We start from the raw sequence: 18,139 nt of genomic DNA on the forward strand, positions 1-18,139 counted from the left end.
GCCGGCGGGGAAGTGTCCCCCGGCCCCCCGCGGCCTGCTCGCCGCAGCCCCCTGGCTGGGCCCCGGCGCCGCCTGTAGCGGCGGCTCACTGTGCAGCCCGCGCGCCCGCCAGGTGAGCACTTAGCCCGGGGCTTTGACCACCGCCCTCCACCCCACCCCATACCGTCCCTGTCTCGGAGCGCAGAGTTTCCCGCTCCCTCCGCGGGGCGGGGCTGACCGCGACGCCCGGGACTCAGATTCCCAGACGCCGCCCCTCCCTCCCGAGCCCTTCCTCACCTCCGCCCCCTGTAGTTTCAGCCTCAGTGTCAGGTGTGCGCAGAGTGGAAACGGGAGATTTTGAGACATCACATCCACAGAAATGGAGACGTGCACTGGGGGAATTGCCGGCCGGGCCGCTGGCCTGTCGACGCCTGGGAGGTGGCCAAGGTAAGCACCTGCGGCCAGGACGAAGGAGGCGGCGGCGGGTCACCTGGTGCCCGGGGCGGCTTTCGGGTCTGTGTGGAAGTCAGCCCTCATAAACAGATGCAGAGAGATTGGTTGGTTGATCTAGGGTGAAGTCTTTAGGCGGTTCAGGGCTGTTACAGTGGACCCACCCAGCTTAGTGAGGTAGAAACCTCCTTCTGCCTGTCTGCTTCCTGGAGGCGTTTGAGTTTGCGACCGCTGCTTGGAAAGTTTTCAACAAGGAGATGCAGGGGCAAGATGTAGATTGAGCGTCATGAGCACAGGTATCAAAAGAGAAATTTGTAAGGCGTGTTTAACGGTAGGCCCACTGAATAGCTCATCTTGGCTATAGAGCCCATGAGGGTGGCAGAGTAAGCTAAGGGGAGTTAGGACTGAAATAGAAAGGGCCTTAAGTGCCCAGCTAAGGAACAAAACTTTGGGCAGGTGGGGATGGGGCAAGCAGCCGGATAGAAAGAGACTGGTGTCCTGAATCCTGGCCAGCTACTGTGGTGTGACATTGGGCTAGCCTCTGTTCCCTAACCTCAAAAATAAGGTACTTGGACTGTATCAGTGGTCCTCAGACTTTTGGCTTTCATGGGCCAGTAAACTCTCTTCCCCATTTTATTTCAATGCCGCCATAGAGTTGCCAAGTTCTACTTTTACCTAGAAATGAGAAAAACATTAAAGAAACAAAATGCTACCCTTTACTATGACTGTCCCTCAACTGTCAGGTCTCCCTTGTTGCTTTCACACTCTCACAATCCTCTTAAAGCCCGTGCCACCTGCTTATGCCAGTCTTTCCTCTCTTCGTTGCTGTCACCTGCAGACCTTCTAGTCTAACCCAGTCCTCTCAGTTCCTGGGCTCCCTTTTTTAGCATCGTCTAATCCACTCCACCTTAGCCTCCCACTTGCATGCGCACACCCTGGACCCTGTTGGCACAGGAAGTCTTGGTGTCTAACAACCTGCTCACCCTTGGCACACTTCTTCCAGCACCCCCACCCTCTGTGTTACTTCTCCTTCTGGGCTTCCACTGCTTTCTCAATACCCAGCAGCTTCTGCCCTCCTGCCTGCCTTTGTCGCCTCAGCCAGCCCAGATTCCACAGTCCATCATTATAGTCAGTCTCTTGCAGTTATCTCAGCCTTTTTTCTCCCTTCTCTGAACTTGCCTGGCCCAGCTCCAGCTCTGATGCCACCATCCTCGGCTTCTGCTCGGGGGAATAGTCTCACAAGGGAGCTGACTGGTTTTGCTTTCATTCTTGATCTTGAGCCCCAGCAGTCCAGCCATGTCTCTCTATAGGCTTCAGTTCCCACAGACGACTCTTCATACCTCTCCTCGCCAAGCTCCCACTCCTGTTCCTCCACCCTCAGTCCCACCTTGCTCATGCTTCATGGAATTGATGGATGCCTCCAAACAGTACTTTCTCATCTTTTTGCCAAACCCACCAACCCTTCTCCATGTGCATCTTCTTCCTTCTGCTACAAAAGAGGAAATGTGTCTCTCCTCTTATCACCGTGTCTCTCCACTCTCTGTGTGTTGGATCCCCTCCCCTCTGCCCAGTGACTTTGAGTCTTTAAGTTGTCCAGCCCCCCAATTTATTCCCATCACTATGCAAATAGCTTTAATATCACATTGATTTATTTAATTTTTTAAAAAAGAAAGGATTAAACAGTTATCATACGACCCAGCAATTCCACTCTTAGGTATATACCCAAGAGAAATCAAAACATACGTCCACATAAAAACTTGTACATAAATGTTCAAAGCAGCACTGTTTACAATAGCCAAAAGGTGGAAACAACCTAAATGTCCATCAGCTGATGAATGGATAACCAAATTGTGGTATATCCATACAATGGAATACTATTTTGTCATAAAAAGGAATGAAGTACTGATACATGTTACAACATGGGTGAATCTTGAAAAGATGATGCTAAGTGAAAGAAGTCAGTTATAAAAGGCACATATTATATGATTCCATTTATATGAAATTTCCAGAATAGGCAGATCTATAGAGGCAGAAGTAGATTAGTGGTTGCTGGGGCCTGGGGGCATGGGGTGATAGCTAATGGGTATGGAATTTCTTTTTGGGGTGATAAACATCTTCTAAAATTGACTGGTGATGGTTGCCCTACTCTTTGAATATACTAAAAACCATTGAATTGTGCACTTTAGATGGATGAATTGTATAGCATGAGAATTATATCTGAATAAAGCTGTTTAAAGAACACTTAAATTTTCTTTTCCAAAAATTTATTCAAAAAGAAAGAAAAACCTCTCTTGATCCATTCCCTCTAGCTATCTCCCCATTTCTCTATCCACTGCTCATAGGTACACCCAGCAGAGCTTCTTAAACAGAGCGTTTGATACTTATTCTCTTTTCTTCAGCTCCCGCTTACTCTTCGTGCCACTCCGCCCCGAATTTTGCCCCTGCCACTCCACAGCATCTGTGGCCTTCAGTTCTCCAGCCTCATCCTTCTTACCTCTCACAGGCATTCAGCACTACTGGATGCTCTTCTTGAAACACTCCTGGCTTCGTGGCATCTTTCTCTACTGTCTTTCCTCCTGTCTCCCCTCCCTGTCTCTTCCTCCTCAGCCTCCTTCTGAATGTTGGTTGGCCTTCCTCAGGACTCAGGGCCGAGCCTCTTCTGTCTCCCTCTTCTCTGGTCATATTGCCCAGGCCCATGGAGTTAAATACTAGCTTTATGCTCATGGCTCCCAAATCCGTGACCCTAGCCCTGCCTTCTCTTCTGAGCTCCTGAGGCACATGCTCCTTGACCCCTCTACTTTATCACCTCCTGAGTATTTCCTATTTAGTTCTGAAGTGGGCCTTTTATCTCTACCCCCCACCCTATGCCAATTCCCCACCACCAACTTCCTAGAATCATTCTCGTTTCATCTCTTTCCCTTTCACCAACCCCTTTATTTGTACCTGCAAAATACTCTTGGAATCCTCCTCTCCATCTCCTCATCACATCTCTCACCCTGTCTTGCCTGGATTTGACTTCAGCCCCACCCCCCCAGCCTCCTCTGCCACTCTGGGCACCTCTGGTTGGTTCCCCACCAGCAGAATGTGCAGTCTTCAAGTGAGAATCAGGCATTCCCCTTGCCTAAAACCCTTGGATGGCTTTCTGATAGCCTTAGAATAAACTCCACAGTCCTTTCCAGAGCAGTAGGGCCCAGCATGATCTGGCCTCATCACCCAAAGAAGAGGCAGTAGAGGGAGGCAATAACGTATGTTTCTCACCACTGTGTGTTTACCATGTGGAACATGGTGGGATGCAATACAATTTTAAGAAACTGCTTTCACTGCATGGAGGCAGCAGAGCCTCCCTGTTGGCTCTAGTTCTGAAGAAAGGGAGTAATTACTAAAATAAAATTGTAACATGGCAGAGACCAGTTTATATTGATAAGAAAATGCCAGACAGGACCTACCTCATAATGGAAAAGAGTTATGTCTGGTTTGGAGGCAATTAAGGCCCCTCTACCTTTGCATTGTCTTCTGAGCAGCAGCTGAATTAAGCAAAGTTTCTTTTTTTTCACTTCATTGCATTAGTTTGCCAACGATAAGCTAGCTTCTTTGTTAACCTTTGTAGCATCCATAATAGACTTCTTTCAGAAGGTTGGCATGTTGGTGGCTGTTAAGACGTAGAAAGATAGTGATGGTACTGGCTACTGTACCTTTTGCTAAGGGCCATTCAGTGTACATAAAATTCTTCTTAATTAAGTGAGACTCAGGATATGATTCTACCACCATCAGGAACATAGCCCTGACTCTTCTTGGGGTACGTCAGCACTTACTACTAGCCTTTCTGGAGCAGCACATAGGAGCAGCACATAGGATACAGTATAGTTGTTTGCTTACTGAAATGTGTTTGTTTTCAGTGGAACAGGTCTCTTTTATTTAGAGCTCTTATTGTGAGTAATTTCTTATATTTCTTCTGTTCTAGTCCCTCGGCAGAAATGTACCCTTGAAATTCTTAGCCTGGTAAAGTTGTTGCATCCAGATGTAAGTTTGGAAATATTTCAGGAAAGAAACATGCCTAAGCCTTGCTATAACACTATCTTTGGGGTCCGTGTCATAAAACCCTACTAAAGGCAAGATTGTGCTAGAATGAGGCCTGTCTGGTATATCTAGTATCTTAAATCCTGGGGTTCCATCTGTAACTCCTATGTGGGTCCAACTTACCTTGCGCCATCGACATCATGATTGCCAACATTTATGGCCTGTTTGTTAGCATGTGCCCGGTGCTGTGCTAGTGCCTTACCTTCATTCACTTATTTAATTCTCACAACGTCCTTCGAGGTAGATGAGGACAGTTATCACCCATTTACTGATGAAGAATCTGAGGATAAATAACTTACCCAAGGTCACACAGCTGGCAAGGGTCAGAGCTGGCCTTTGAACCCAGCTCTGTCGCATTCCAAAGCTCAGACTCTTAATGTGACCATACCGAACTTTCTCAAGTCATTTGGAAAGTGTCCACTTTGGAGTAACTATATTATTTTTAAATCATCTTCTTTAATAACTCAGCCGCTGACATTTCAGTAAGGAGAAGAAAAAGGGTGTCTTCTACCCATGCTTTCTGCTTATGTGCCATTAAGACATGACAGGTGTATGTCAGGTGTATCTAATAGCAAAGAGATAGTACAGCCCTTTAGTTATGTCCTTGGCAGAGGCTTAGCTGTGACGCTATTTCCTCACTTGCATTTTGGACTCCTGAGGCTCTAACTTGAAACCTCAGTGCATAAGAGAAGTTCAGTCATCATTTGGGAAATAGGCAAGTAGCCTTTGCCTCTTCAGCACCTAGAGTTAGACTCAGGTGCCCCTCGTGCTTCCCTGTACTACAGGCCTTCATGCCTCGAGGACAGGCAGACAAAAGAGGACCTGAGGAATGTGATGCAGTTGCTCTTTTAAGTCTCATGAACTCCTGTGATCACTTCGTGGTTGATCGAAAGAAAATCACAGAGGTAAGAGCGGTCAGATTCAAAATCATAGACTGGGTCAGTCGGTTCCATACTGTGAAGGCCACCCATGAGACACACTCTGTGATGCTAAGCCAGCCATGCAAGCAGAGCATAGTAGCTCCCCAGAGACAGATGCTGGTTCAAAGTTGGTATCACTAAGCAGGCTAGTGGGGCTCATATCATGTGCACCCTCTGTGATACCCAAGAACTCCAGTGCAAATGCAATTAAGAGACTAACCCCTTAGTTGTCCCTAATTAAAGTTTCCAGACGACTTGTTATTGCACTATTCACTGCTAAAAAAGATGAACCCTAAATTTCTCTTCCCCGTTTTTCCATAAACAGAAGCAAAGTAATTTTCCTTATTTAAAAAAAATACAGAACAGTGCATCATTCTGTCTGTTGTATGTCAGCATTGGAATCCTGCCCTTCTAAATCTCATTGGCTAAACAGTGGCAAGACCACATTACATAGAACTGAAGAAAACGTAAACACTAATGGATAATAATGTCAGAACAGATCACTTTGCTTGTCAGATTTCCTCTTAGAGATCTGGATTTTCTGTGGTTCACCAGGAAACAACTTTTCCACATTTATTACTCTGAGGGTCATTGAAAAGAGTATATAGCAGCACCTAGATTATTTATAATATGTAGAGAAAATGCATGTATATTTTGTCAGCATGCCAGCAGCTGAAAGGATTGAGAATCCTTTATGACATCAGCAGAGACAAAGAACTATCACAGTAGTTGACTCCTTTGGTGTCTTTGAGCCAAATATGTGGAAGACTTTATGTGAATTAAATGTCAACATATGATTACACCGCACCATTTTTCTTAAAATATAGGTAAAAGTTGATTTTCTTTTCATCATAGTTTTCACATCAGAAAACTACCTTGACTCAACTCCCTGGTGCTCCAACAATATTTAAAAGATTTTTGTATTTTCTGCTTCAGCCTGTGGGTATACCCAGAGCCAATATACTTGCTCTTTGGCAGATTGTTTTATGTTAAGTGATTTGGGGGAATGTGTACTATCTAGCCTGTCACAGATTTCAAGGGCTAAGGATAGTTTGTATTTCTTGCCCCTATTAATTTATTATTCAAGTGGCAGGGAGTTGAACTTCCCCTTCAAGCCTTGACAGCACCTACAGGTACCTACAGTTTAAGTCAGGAACTTGTGGATTGTTTGGAAATCTGTTCCAGAGGCTTAGGAAAGAGGAAAAGGCTGAACCACTGTTGCCCAGGTTTCATTTTTTTGTTCCTGGAGTCTTATGGTCAAAACCTGGCTTAGAGTCATGTTTTATTTGTCCTGCCTGATATTTTTTAAAATCTTTGAATTAGTTGTCACACAAAAAAATCCAAATTTCCAATTTCTCTTGAAAAATCAGAAGATCTGGCAGCACTGGGCTCATATTGCTTCCATGGCAACAAGTCATGAATTGAGTAGAGGCTGCCCCTTTAGATAGGGCATCCACTCTCCAGTTTGTGCCAATCCCATCTCTCCTTCTCTCCCTGCTATTACACATTACCACCTTGACTCAGGTTACATGCCTGACTGTTGAAGTCATTTCAGTTTGTGACTCAACAGGATTTCACTTCTTAGTATATGCCTTCTGGAAAGGATGAAATTAAATATGGATCTGATTTGGGAGCTGGAGGGCTGGAGTATCCTCTACCTCCATACAAGTACATGTCAGATTATGCACATGATCCCAAGAAAGTTCTGGCCCTTCTCATCTAGAGACCACACTTGTTGATTTTGTAATTAACAAAGCCTTTCTATGATTTTTCTTTGGAACCGGAAGATCTCAGTTTACTCCATTGTTTGATTTTGAAGGCTTTTATCTTTTTTGTGTTTCTGTAGGTAATTAAGTGTCGTAATGAGATCATGCACTCTTCAGAGATGACAGTATCTTCTTCCTGGCTTCGAAATTTTCAGATGAAGATTCGAAATTTTCTGAATGAATTCAAGAATATCCCAGAGATTGTGGCAGCCTACTCCAGAATAGAACAGGTAAAAATCATATTTAACAGTTTTGTCATAAAGGACTAAGGGAAAAAAAGCAACCAGTCACTCATTTAGAATTTGAAGAATTAGATTTAACTAGTCTTAGAATGAATTACACTTAAACTAAATTTTAGAATGTAAGCAGGGGAAAGAATGCTGATATGAAATCTGGAATTATGCTGGGCTGAGAAGCTTTTCTGTAGTCACAGTGTATTATTAAAATGGATCCAGTTAGTGATGTTCAGTTGTAAATTCTTGGAATAATCCAATGGAATATCTTTTCCATTAAATCAGTTCATATATTTGTGTGGTAATCCACAGCTGTTGACATCTGACTGGGCTGTTCACATCCCTGAGGAAGATCAGCGAGATGGGTGTGAATGTCCAGTGGGAATTTACCTGAGTGAGAGCCAAGTCAATGAAATAGAAATGGCATTACTGAAGGAAAAACTTCAAGAAATGTATCTTCAAGCAGAAGAACAAGACGTGTTGCCTGAAGAGGTAAAGGAAAAGTATTATATTCTTTGTGTGAGTAAACAAAACGAAGAAAGGTGCCAGGAGGAACAGTAGCTCATTTTAACATACAGCCAATTATGTTTCTGATTTAATGTCAAATAATTTCCAGACGTGAATAATCTTTAGGTACAGAAAAATATTACCTTTTAACATGTATTTTCACTTAATTTGAGTGCCTAATCTGTGCCCCGAAGTGGAACAACTTGGTAAGGGCTACAACGGAATTCTGAAAAAAAGATGCTCCGGATGTTCTCTGCTGGTCAAGAAGGATTGCCAGAAAAGGCTTTGACAAGAAGGTGCTGTTGAGCAGGGACTCACAGGATCAAAGAAGAGTTCGGCAAATTGGCACAGGAAGAAAGATATTCATGGCAGAGGGAACAGCACCTGCAAAGGCATGAAAGAATAGTTTGGGCCTGGGCAATGACAAGGTGAACATAGGTGGTACGGTCAGACATGAGGATGGTAAACTAGGTTGAAACCATATTTTGAAAGGTTTTCTGTGCCACACCAAGGGGTTTGGGCCTTATTCCCAAAAAGCTGTAGGGAGCCAGCAGATGTTTTTAAACAAGAGTGATAGGATCAGATATAGCTTTTAGAAAGTTAACTCTTGTGGCAGATGGAAGTTGGATGAGTGGCTAGAGACTAGCCAGAAGGCTCTTGCAATCATGTGAGGGTAAGAGGAAAAGGACAGAAACTAGAAGCTGTGGAGGAGGAGGTGAATTCTGTTGGCATTGCTCGGGCAAAGCTGATGGATTTTAGTGGCCAGTTTGATTACTTGGGGCATGGCATAGGGCTGGAAAAGGGTGGAGAAGAGGGGGACATTACAGGATCATCAAGATTTCTGGTTTAGGACCTGCAGGCTAATGGTGATCTAAATTCTCATAGGGAGTACAGGAGGAATGAATGTTGTTTGTCCATGCGAGGTAAAAGAAACTAACAGTAGTAGACTTGTATTCTAGTACAGTTCAGAAATATTCCAACAGTGACTAGATTAGAATGCTAGATCACCAGGAGATATTGGACTAATCATTTCACCTCTCCATTCTTCCTTGTCCAACGAAAGTAGTTTTGCTAGTTACCTCATTAAACATGGGGGGAGTGTTTATTTAATACAAAACATGTATTTCATTCATTAAGCTATGCATCTGACTGGTAAATATGCCTAAATTAACAGTTCTAACTTTGATCCAGATGCTTTATTCATCTTGGTGAGCTCCTTTAGCACAAGGACTGGGTACCACTGGTTTTGGGGTGTGCCTGCCTTGGCACACCATAGGTATCTTAAATGATGAGTAAGAATGTTGAATCTTATGTTTTCTAAATCCACATGTTTCATCTGGCTTTATTATATTTTTTCTTTCTGCTCCTGCTTTCAGAAGCAGAGTAGAGCAAGAGAAGACAACCGGGAGCCCAGGCTCACTGCCCCTGTGTTGTCAGTAGCTCTCTCTTCTCTCTTGAGGGCACTGCAGTTCTTTTCCTGTTTGTGTAACAGAGAACAAAGTACGTCAGCAACACGCTATGTCAGTTGAGAGCTGGAAGGGAAGCTGGCAGTCATCTTATCACATTCCCTGCAAACGTGGCAAGGGCCCCAGGGAGCTGGCACTGGGTGTGAAGGCTGGCCAGGAGGTCTCCCCCTTCTGGTCCTGTGACTTTCTACATGCCATGCTGCGGCTCTTGTATCACTGAGGAGGTGGCTGTAAATTTCAAACCCCTATTATCTCTGTTTTACAGAGAGGAAATTGGGGTTAATTGGCTTGTCCTCTGGGTCACAAAGTCTCTAGGTAGAGATGGTAAATTCTCATTTTTCATTCTTTCTGTTTAGCAGACCATGACATTTCTCTTAATATGTCAATTTTTTTTTTTTTTTTCTTTTTTGGTGGCTGGCTGGTACAGGGATCCAAACCCATGACCTTGGTATTATAAGTCTGTGCTCTAACCAACTGAACTAACCGGCCAGCCCCTCTCTTAATATTTCAACTGATCAAAATGTAAGTTAAGATTGATTAACATGTTGTCTCTAAGAAGTTGAAGGTTGGCTTTCCACGTGTGTGGAATTTGACCCCTTCTGAAAGCTCAGTACCACATATGATTGCCCATGTTCTTTAGAGTTAGTCTCCGAAGTCAGAGTATTGGTAAGACCAGACTTTGGTGAATCTAAAATGCCATCAATTGTAAGACACAGCATTATTTCAGTTACTCCTAAGAAAGAAAAAAAATACCGTTTATTGTAAGATGCTATCAATGTTAAGGTGCCTTCTCATTTGAGATACTAGAATATGAAAAGACATACATCCAGGAATCAAGAAATACATTGATTGTATTATGACCACAGGACTTTTTTTGGTGAATGTTTAATAAAACCTTTTTCTAAAACAGTCAAAACAGTAAAGGTTCGGTTGGAAAGCCAAGTTGAGAAAAATGCATCATGGAGAGCTGAGCATCGTCATCCTTTTCTGTTAGTGACCAACCATAATGGCATATGTATACATTATTAAAAGGGGCTCACAGTAAAATACACTGTGCATGTATAGCTGTGACTGTGAGATGCTTTCTGCTTTGGAGCTGAATGGGAGCAGCGGCTTCTCAGGCCCGTTATGGGCCCACCTGCCCCAGAATTCGGCTTTCACCCAAGTGCTCCTCACATAGTCTGGCCAGCCCTCAGTGCTCTGTTATGATCTGGGAGTTTACAAATTCAGCTAGAGAACATTGAGCACAATAAATGGGTAAAAACATGTAAGGGATTTGCACACACTTTATCATTGTTTCTTAAACCCTGGTGAGGGAGCCACCCTCACAGAGATCCATGGGGAAGCTCAGGGAGAAGGGGCAGTGACAGAGTATACTCAAGGCCATTGGGGAAAGGATAGAAAACAACTCTTCATTTGTTATAGTCCAGAAATATTTATTGAGCACCTACTATGTGCCAGGTTCTAGAAGCTTCGTATGTGTCAGTGAACAAAACAAAGATCCCCATGGGGGAGGCAGACAATAAACAGTAAACATAATGAGTAAATGATGTGGAGCGGTAGAAGAAGGAGAAATACAGTGTAGAACAGAGTATGGGGGATCAGGAGTGGCAGAGTGAGGACAAGTGTCAGGTTGCAATAGGGTGGTCAGGGTGGGCTCATTGAGAAGGCGAGACTTAGCAATACTTTGAAGGAAGGGAGGATCAGCCATGCGCATATCTGGAGGAAGAGCATTTGGGTGAGGGAGTAGCAAGTTGAGCAGCTGCTGGAGTGGAGGGAGGGAGAGGAGAGTGGGTGAGGAGGTCAGAGAAGTGAAAGGGGAGGAAGCAGATCATATGGGTCTTTGTGAGCCATTGGAAGGGCCTAGGCTGTTCCTCCTGAGATGGGAGTCTAGCAAAATTCCAAGCAGAAATGACAAAAGGCTCTTCACTGCAGTGTCGAGGATGCCCTGGAGTGGTGGAGGGCAGGGGAAGAGGTAGAAGCAAGGAGACCTGGTAGGAGGCTGCTGCAGTTATCCAAGTAAGAGATGCTGGTGGTTCGGAGCAGGGTGGAAGTGTAAAGGTAGTGAGAAGGCGGGCGGATGTGGCATGGGAAAGAGGAAGGTCAAAGACAAGGCCAAGAGTTTGGCTTAAGTGACTGGAAGAATTGCTAAGCATCTTTTGCCAAGAACAGTAGACTGGCACACAGTAGACTGACTCAATAAATTAAACATTTATTAAATGGATATAAGAAGGAAGGAGTGTTTCAGACACAATGCTAAGCGCTTTTAGTAGATTATTTCTAATCCTCACCAGACTCCTCAGTGGTGGTAGCATCATCATCCTTAATTTGCAAACATAGAAGTAAGCTTGGAGAGGTCAGATGTCCTGCCCAAAGTCACACAGCTAGTTAAGTGACAAAGCTGGGCTTCAGTGTCCAAGTCTGTCTGACTGTATTCCATCATTTTTCTAGTACTTTTAGTTTTTCCTTCTCTACTTCCTCTTCTCCCTTTACATATAAATGCACACAAACCTTCCCCATTCTTAATAACTAGAAAAGAAAGCCTCCTTTTGACTCTGCCCCTGCTCTCCCCATGCTAAAATGATCTCCCCAGCCATGGACACTTCTTAAGTACATTTCAAGAGCAAATACATTTATTGCTTTTCACAAAGTGGAAAAGTGAAGTTCCAAGAAATGTCAGTTATAAGGCACTCCTATTGGAAAAAATGAGAAAGGTGATTTGCAATGGAAAAGGGAACTGTAGCAGATGGTGGAAGAGGAGCAGGGGTTTCCACATGAAGCCTTGAGCAAAGGGAAAGAAACAAAGTGGAACAGAGCAAACCAGTTCAGAGGGTCTGCAGAGAGGGTCAGGAGGTGACAACACAAAGTTCACAGCTCTGAGGTTATCAAGTGCAAAGGTCTCTGAACAGGGGAAAAGAGGATCCCACTGAGGGCAAGGAGTCCATCTGGGGGCGTGTGTGTGGTGCACAGACCTGGCCAGCGCAGTCACAGGTCCCGAGCATCTGACGGGAGGCGTGAGAAGACCCTAGGTGTGTCTAGGGTACCAGGCACAGTCAATAAGAGCTAATGGTGCAATTCCCACAGTTATTAACACAGGCTATGAATAATGTCATTGGTGTGATCTCCATTTCACATTTTTGTGGTTTCCAGACTTATTATTCAAAGCCCAGGTGTCTTGCAGGAACTCTAGGCTGGTTTCCAGTCATGTAATAAACAGCTCCACCTGAAGGGCACATCCCCAGTCTAACCAATCTGAAGTCCTCTGTCATCTTCAGCTCCTCCCTGTCCCTCCCTGCTCCCTATTCACCCTGGCCTCAGACTTAGCCAGTCTTCCTTCTCCCTTCCATCCCTGGAGGCCCTCACCCAGCATCTGGCTATTTCATCACAATGACCTGAGTGCTTGTGAAGGTTCCACCCAAGACCTACTTCCTCCGAGTCAGTTATGCATGCTCTCTAATGTTTAGAACTCTGACTCCGCTAGGAGTGGAAGTTTTCCATCACTTTTCTTCATTACATTTAGATTATCTTGACTTAGTTTGGAGTTGCAGGTCCCCCATGTAAAAACATTCACCACACCCCAAAACTCTCATCTTTGTAACAAGCGCAGTGACCAGTGAGGGTATTCTGTGATAAGACCAGTAAAAACACTTCCACAGTACTATTCTGTGAGTACTTTTATCAGCTTCACTGTCGAGAAGTACATTACTGGTGGGAGTTTAAATTGGCACAACCTCTACAGTTGGCAGTTTTGGCAAAATCTATAAAAATTAAAACAAAACTCAATCAATTAAAATGGCATTCCACTTCTAAAAACAGATCCTACAAATAGATTTCTCATTTATGCAAAATAACACATGTACCAGGTTATTTACTGCAGGATTATTTGTCTTAGCAGAAGGTTCAAGATAATACGTTAAAATATGAAGCATTCATAATTGGAATACTACTCAGCTATTAAAAAAATAATGAGGCCATTCTTTATAATCTCATATAGAAGAGATCAGTTGGAGAACAGTGTCTGGTATGCAGCCATTTGCATTTTTTAAAACGTATGTACACATGTACTCACGTAAATGCGTACAATGCTTTTGGAAGAAACACAAGAAATTGTTCATTATAGTCATCTCTAGGGAGAGGAGCTGGGTGACTGGTGACAGGATTTAGAAGAAGAGAGACTTTTTAACTTGTATCCTTGTACTGATTTTGAATTTTGTGCCTATACATTTATTACTATTATATATATATCCACATGCATACATATGAGTATATATGTTTATAAGTATTATCCATATATGTGTTTGTATATGTATATTTGTTACAGTGTGTTACAGTGAACTCTCAAGGAGAGGCAGGACACTGAGGCTTATAGCAGGAAATAGTTTTTTTGGGTTTTTTTTGGTCCTTTTTGAGACCGGCCGCACCGCTCAGCCAGTGAGTGCTGTGAGCACACCGGCCATCCCTATATAGGATCTGAACCCGCGGCGGGAGCGCTGCTGCGCACTCTCCCGAGTGCGCCACGGGCTCTGCCCGGAAACAGAGTTTATTGATGCCGGCACCTGCTCAGTGGACCTGTGTCACAAAGGCTGAGCCCCAAATGCAGCAGGGCTGCCTCTTTTATATTGTAATACTTCCGGTTTTTTACATTGGGGTAAAGGGGTGACCTTATATGGTTATAACTTCCATTTAGGTGGGAAAAGTTCCGGGTCATTTAGCCGTTACAGCAGGGCAGGACACAGCTGGGCATCAGGGCAGGACACAGCTGGGCATCAGGGCGGGTCAGGAGAGCACTCAGGAGAACAAGGTTGCCTCATATTTAATAGTAATAGATGTATAGGTACAAAATTCAAAATAAAAGGTCTTTATTTTTATATATATACATATACGTATGTATGTATGTATATGCTTTTGTGTGTGTATATAAAATGAAGCCCTTTCATACAAGTTTTAAAGCAAAAAAATTTGAGGAGACAAGCAAACACCCCATTGTGTGGTCCCAGAACCAGCTATCCTGGATTGTGTTGTGTTTGAGTGGAGGATGCTCTGTTTTAAAGGGTTTACTTTTGTTTTTCAAACCTTAACCTGTCTGTGGACAGATGCCTGTAGCCAAGATTTCTGTCTCTTGGTGGACACATGAGCAGGAACCAATCTTGGAATTAGTAAGTTTTTCATTTGAATTACAAACCTGCTATACAATTATCTAAGCTGTCCATTGTATGGTTTCCTCTTGTAGCTCTCAAATCGACTGGAAGCGGTGAAAGAATTTCTGAGAAACAATGAGGATCTTAGAAACAGTCTTACAGAAGATATGCAGAAGCTAGACAGCCTCCATCTACAGCTTCAAAAACCGGATTCAAAGGAACCTGGGAGACAGACACCTGAAAGGAGGGCCTGAGGTGAGTTTAGGCATATGATGTTAAGTAAAGACAGAATAGCCTCATCTCTTTTATGTCTGTTCTCTTATGTGAGGCCATAATGAATACACAACAGTCTAATCTAAGGTTTCCTTATGTCCTTATTATTTCAAGGAAAGGACACTGAGCTTTGTGCTCTTTCTCTAGTTAATGGTTCTCACATCTGCGGAGTAATTGAACATCAACTCCCTGGCAGCTTTCTGTAGCCAAATACACCTGAAGTCACTGGTCTAGTCTTAAGCAAACCAGCTTTATAACATAATCAAAAAGCATTTCTGCCTTAAAATGCCAGTGATGCCCAGCTCTTATAGTGGCATTAATAGCAATTGGTTAGTTCCATAAGGAAAACTGTTAAAGGGCCGGCCCGGTGGCGCACTGGATAGTGCGCCGCTTGGGAAGCGCGGCGGCGCTCCCGCCCGAGGGTTCGGATCCCACATACAGACCGGTTCCCGCTCACTGGCTGAGCGAGGCGCAGGAGCAACACCGAGGGTTGCGATCCCGTTGCCGGTCCCCGGTCCAGTACGGGGGCAACACTGAGGGTTGCGATCCGTTGCCGGACACGGAAAAAGACAAAAGACAAAAAAAAAAAAAAAAAAAAAACTGTTAAAACAAGTGTCTGTCTTCAGTATTTCACTTTCCCTCCCCTCCCTCAAATGAAGAAAATTAAAACATTCTCTTTCATTTTAGGTTGCCTTCAACAAAAATCAGGCATGTTCTGTGAAAGTCAGCATGGCTCCCAAAGTTACCAGACTACTGTTTGCAAACCAAAATGAATTTTTGTTGTCTTTTTCCTGGGACTTTCCTTTAACTCTTTGGGGTTTTTTTTTTTTTTTTTTTTTTTACATTCACAAACTTGGGATTGTATAATCTTTTTAAAAAAAAATTTTTATTAGCATAGTTGCTAGCATCCAGGGATTTTTTGCTATTTAAAAGGTGGGGTTCTTGTCTGGTCCTAAACTATAGCTGCTTAACTTAGTAAAGGCTGGTGTTTGGCCAGGCCTGTGCCGAGGGCTCCTGCGGAGTGCTCTGCCCATTCCCCCTCACCTGCTGCCGGAAAGTCTCACTCACGAGGGTGCCCAGAGGTTGGCTGGAATGTAAATGTTAAGATAGAAATCCTTTCTGTTTGAAAGAAAACAAGAAGAAAAATTGTTGTGAAAGGCAATTTTCTAGCCATGTTCAATTAGTACAGAACTGTTACTACCAGGTTACTGAGGCAGTGGGGTTGGGGGTTGGGGATTGGGGGCAGGCTAGCATCCCAAGCAGGGTGTCAGGGGGAAAGCTCTGCAATTGGTGGCTTGTTTATGGTACGCTTATGAAAAGTGAACTCCCGTGGCAATCACAGCTGTTTGTGTTCAGTTATATCCCCAGTGCCAAGCACAGGGCCTGGCCTTCAATGAATATTTGTTTGACTGAAGAGTCATCTGTTAGCCTGGGAGTATTTATAGGCATAAATGTTAGTTATATGATTAACTAAGCCTGATCCTTTGTTATGAAATTAAAGAATGACATTTCAACATTCATGTGGAAATTCAAAGGCTTCATTTTCTTTCAACAAATTCACAAATTCATTCATACTTCCTCTATTCCTTTTACCCAAGAAATCATCCACTCCTGACTATCCTGTTTGTTTCCTACCCCGTCGTATGCAGTGGTGTGTGGAGTCAGCCTCACTTTCACCTTCCCCTACATCTGCTCATTTCCAAGGCCCAGTGGTACTTGACTGGGTCATGTCACTTCTGAACCTTCAGGGACAGGATTGCCACATTCCCCTCTCCCTGGAGTGAAGATGTGCTCCTGTGCCTATTCGGCTGCCCACCAAGGATGTAATCTGCAAAGAATGGGCAGGGGGTGGGGGTATATTTGGTATACATTTCTACATTAAAGTGCATTTACTAGAATTCTGTAAATGCAAATGTGCTTATAACTTTCTGCTTTAATCTTTCCAGTTACTGTTTGGTCTTTAGCCTTACATTTTCTTTCTCACTTCATTTCATGGAGTTCCTTGAGAAGACTTTAATAGTACAGTAAGAAGAATTTTCATTCATCTTGCAACTCTCCCCAACGAAGAAACTTAATGAAATATTTCCTAGCTTCTAGATATGAGATACAAAACTTGGGATCAGATGAAATCTTGATTCATTAACCAATTTAAGACCTGATTTCTAACTTTAGGAACTTTGGATTATGAACACTTGTATTTTATACCTGTGTCTAGTTAGTTTCAAGTGTCACCCATGTGCCAGACACTGAAATAGATGCAAATATAGGATTTGTAAGGTATGGGTGATGGTATACGAGTTGTCATCTTATTGGATTTCTTTGTCTACTCAAATAAATTAAATATATTGTTCAGAAAACTTTATACTGGCATCATTTAATTACATTGAAGCAGAGAAAGGAAGACATGCCCAGGGAGGGTTTCAAAGCAAATGTAGCATATACAGAGACATCAGCCTGTGGGCACCTCTTCAACAGAACTATAGACGAGCACAGGGATGTGCACAAAAGGATGTGCACAGCAGCATTGTTAACCAGCTATCAATAGAGGGAGGACTGGTTAAATAAAGTATAGCACATCCATACTACAGAGTATTATGCAACTGTTGGAAAGAATGAGGTAATGCTGCAATGCAGTATGTGGGGTTCCCCAGATCCCCCGCTTTCTTTCTGTGTCCAGATGGAAAATCACAGAGAGCCTTGACCCCTCTGTGACCCAGCCAGCTACAGGTTCCTCCCAGCAGGCTTGAAACAAAACCAGGTCTTTGAACATTCCCAGGTACTGAGACAGGTTTCTAGGTTGTTGACCACAATACTGAAAGATATGGCCCAAGCCCTGAGCTGAATCCCTTAAACCCTTATGTAAACTCCATACCATGACCCCCTCACTGCAGACATACCTCAGTATAACATCCCTTTTCTCTCACTGTCCATCATAAGGACTATGCAGTCCACTCTGTACGTAAGTTCCCCTAATAAATGCTTTGGACTGATCACCCTGGCGTTTAGTGCTTCTTTCTTTGGAATCTCAACCGGCCCCATCTCAGGGCAGTTTGGAGCATTCTCTTGCGGGAACTCCCCTGCTACTGCTTTTGGGACAATTCACAGCGGCAGGTTCAGCAGGACGAAACACAGTAATATGGAATGATCTCTAAGACATATTAAATAGAAAAGGAAAATGTTTAACAGTGCATAGCATGTTGTATTTTAAAATAAGAGAGGTCTGGAAAGTTGTGTGCTTTTCCCCAAGCTTTTTTGCTGTGTTACCTTTGTGAAAGGAATTGGGATAGAGAGGTCAATTACACAAAAAACTGGGGGGGGGGGGGGAAAAAA

General features: G+C 43.5%; 1 protein-coding gene across 1 annotated transcript in view; it reads left to right on the top strand.

Moving 5' to 3' along the window:
- LOC103592025 (chromosome unknown open reading frame, human CXorf38) overlaps nt 1-15,631 on the top strand; it is a 15,998-nt gene extending 367 nt beyond the window's left edge. Inside the window, 7 exon segments of the mRNA XM_008574612.1 lie at nt 14-112; nt 292-426; nt 5,292-5,411; nt 7,273-7,422; nt 7,738-7,917; nt 14,629-14,791; nt 15,497-15,631. Coding sequence (XP_008572834.1) covers nt 14-112; nt 292-426; nt 5,292-5,411; nt 7,273-7,422; nt 7,738-7,917; nt 14,629-14,790 — 846 coding nt within the window. The 3' untranslated portion in view covers nt 14,791; nt 15,497-15,631.
- Nucleotides 15,632-18,139: the final 2,508 nt, after the last annotated feature.

This window comes from Galeopterus variegatus, unplaced genomic scaffold (assembly GCF_000696425.1).
Source record: "Galeopterus variegatus unplaced genomic scaffold, G_variegatus-3.0.2 Scaffold1074, whole genome shotgun sequence".
Lineage (NCBI taxonomy): Eukaryota > Metazoa > Chordata > Mammalia > Dermoptera > Cynocephalidae > Galeopterus > Galeopterus variegatus.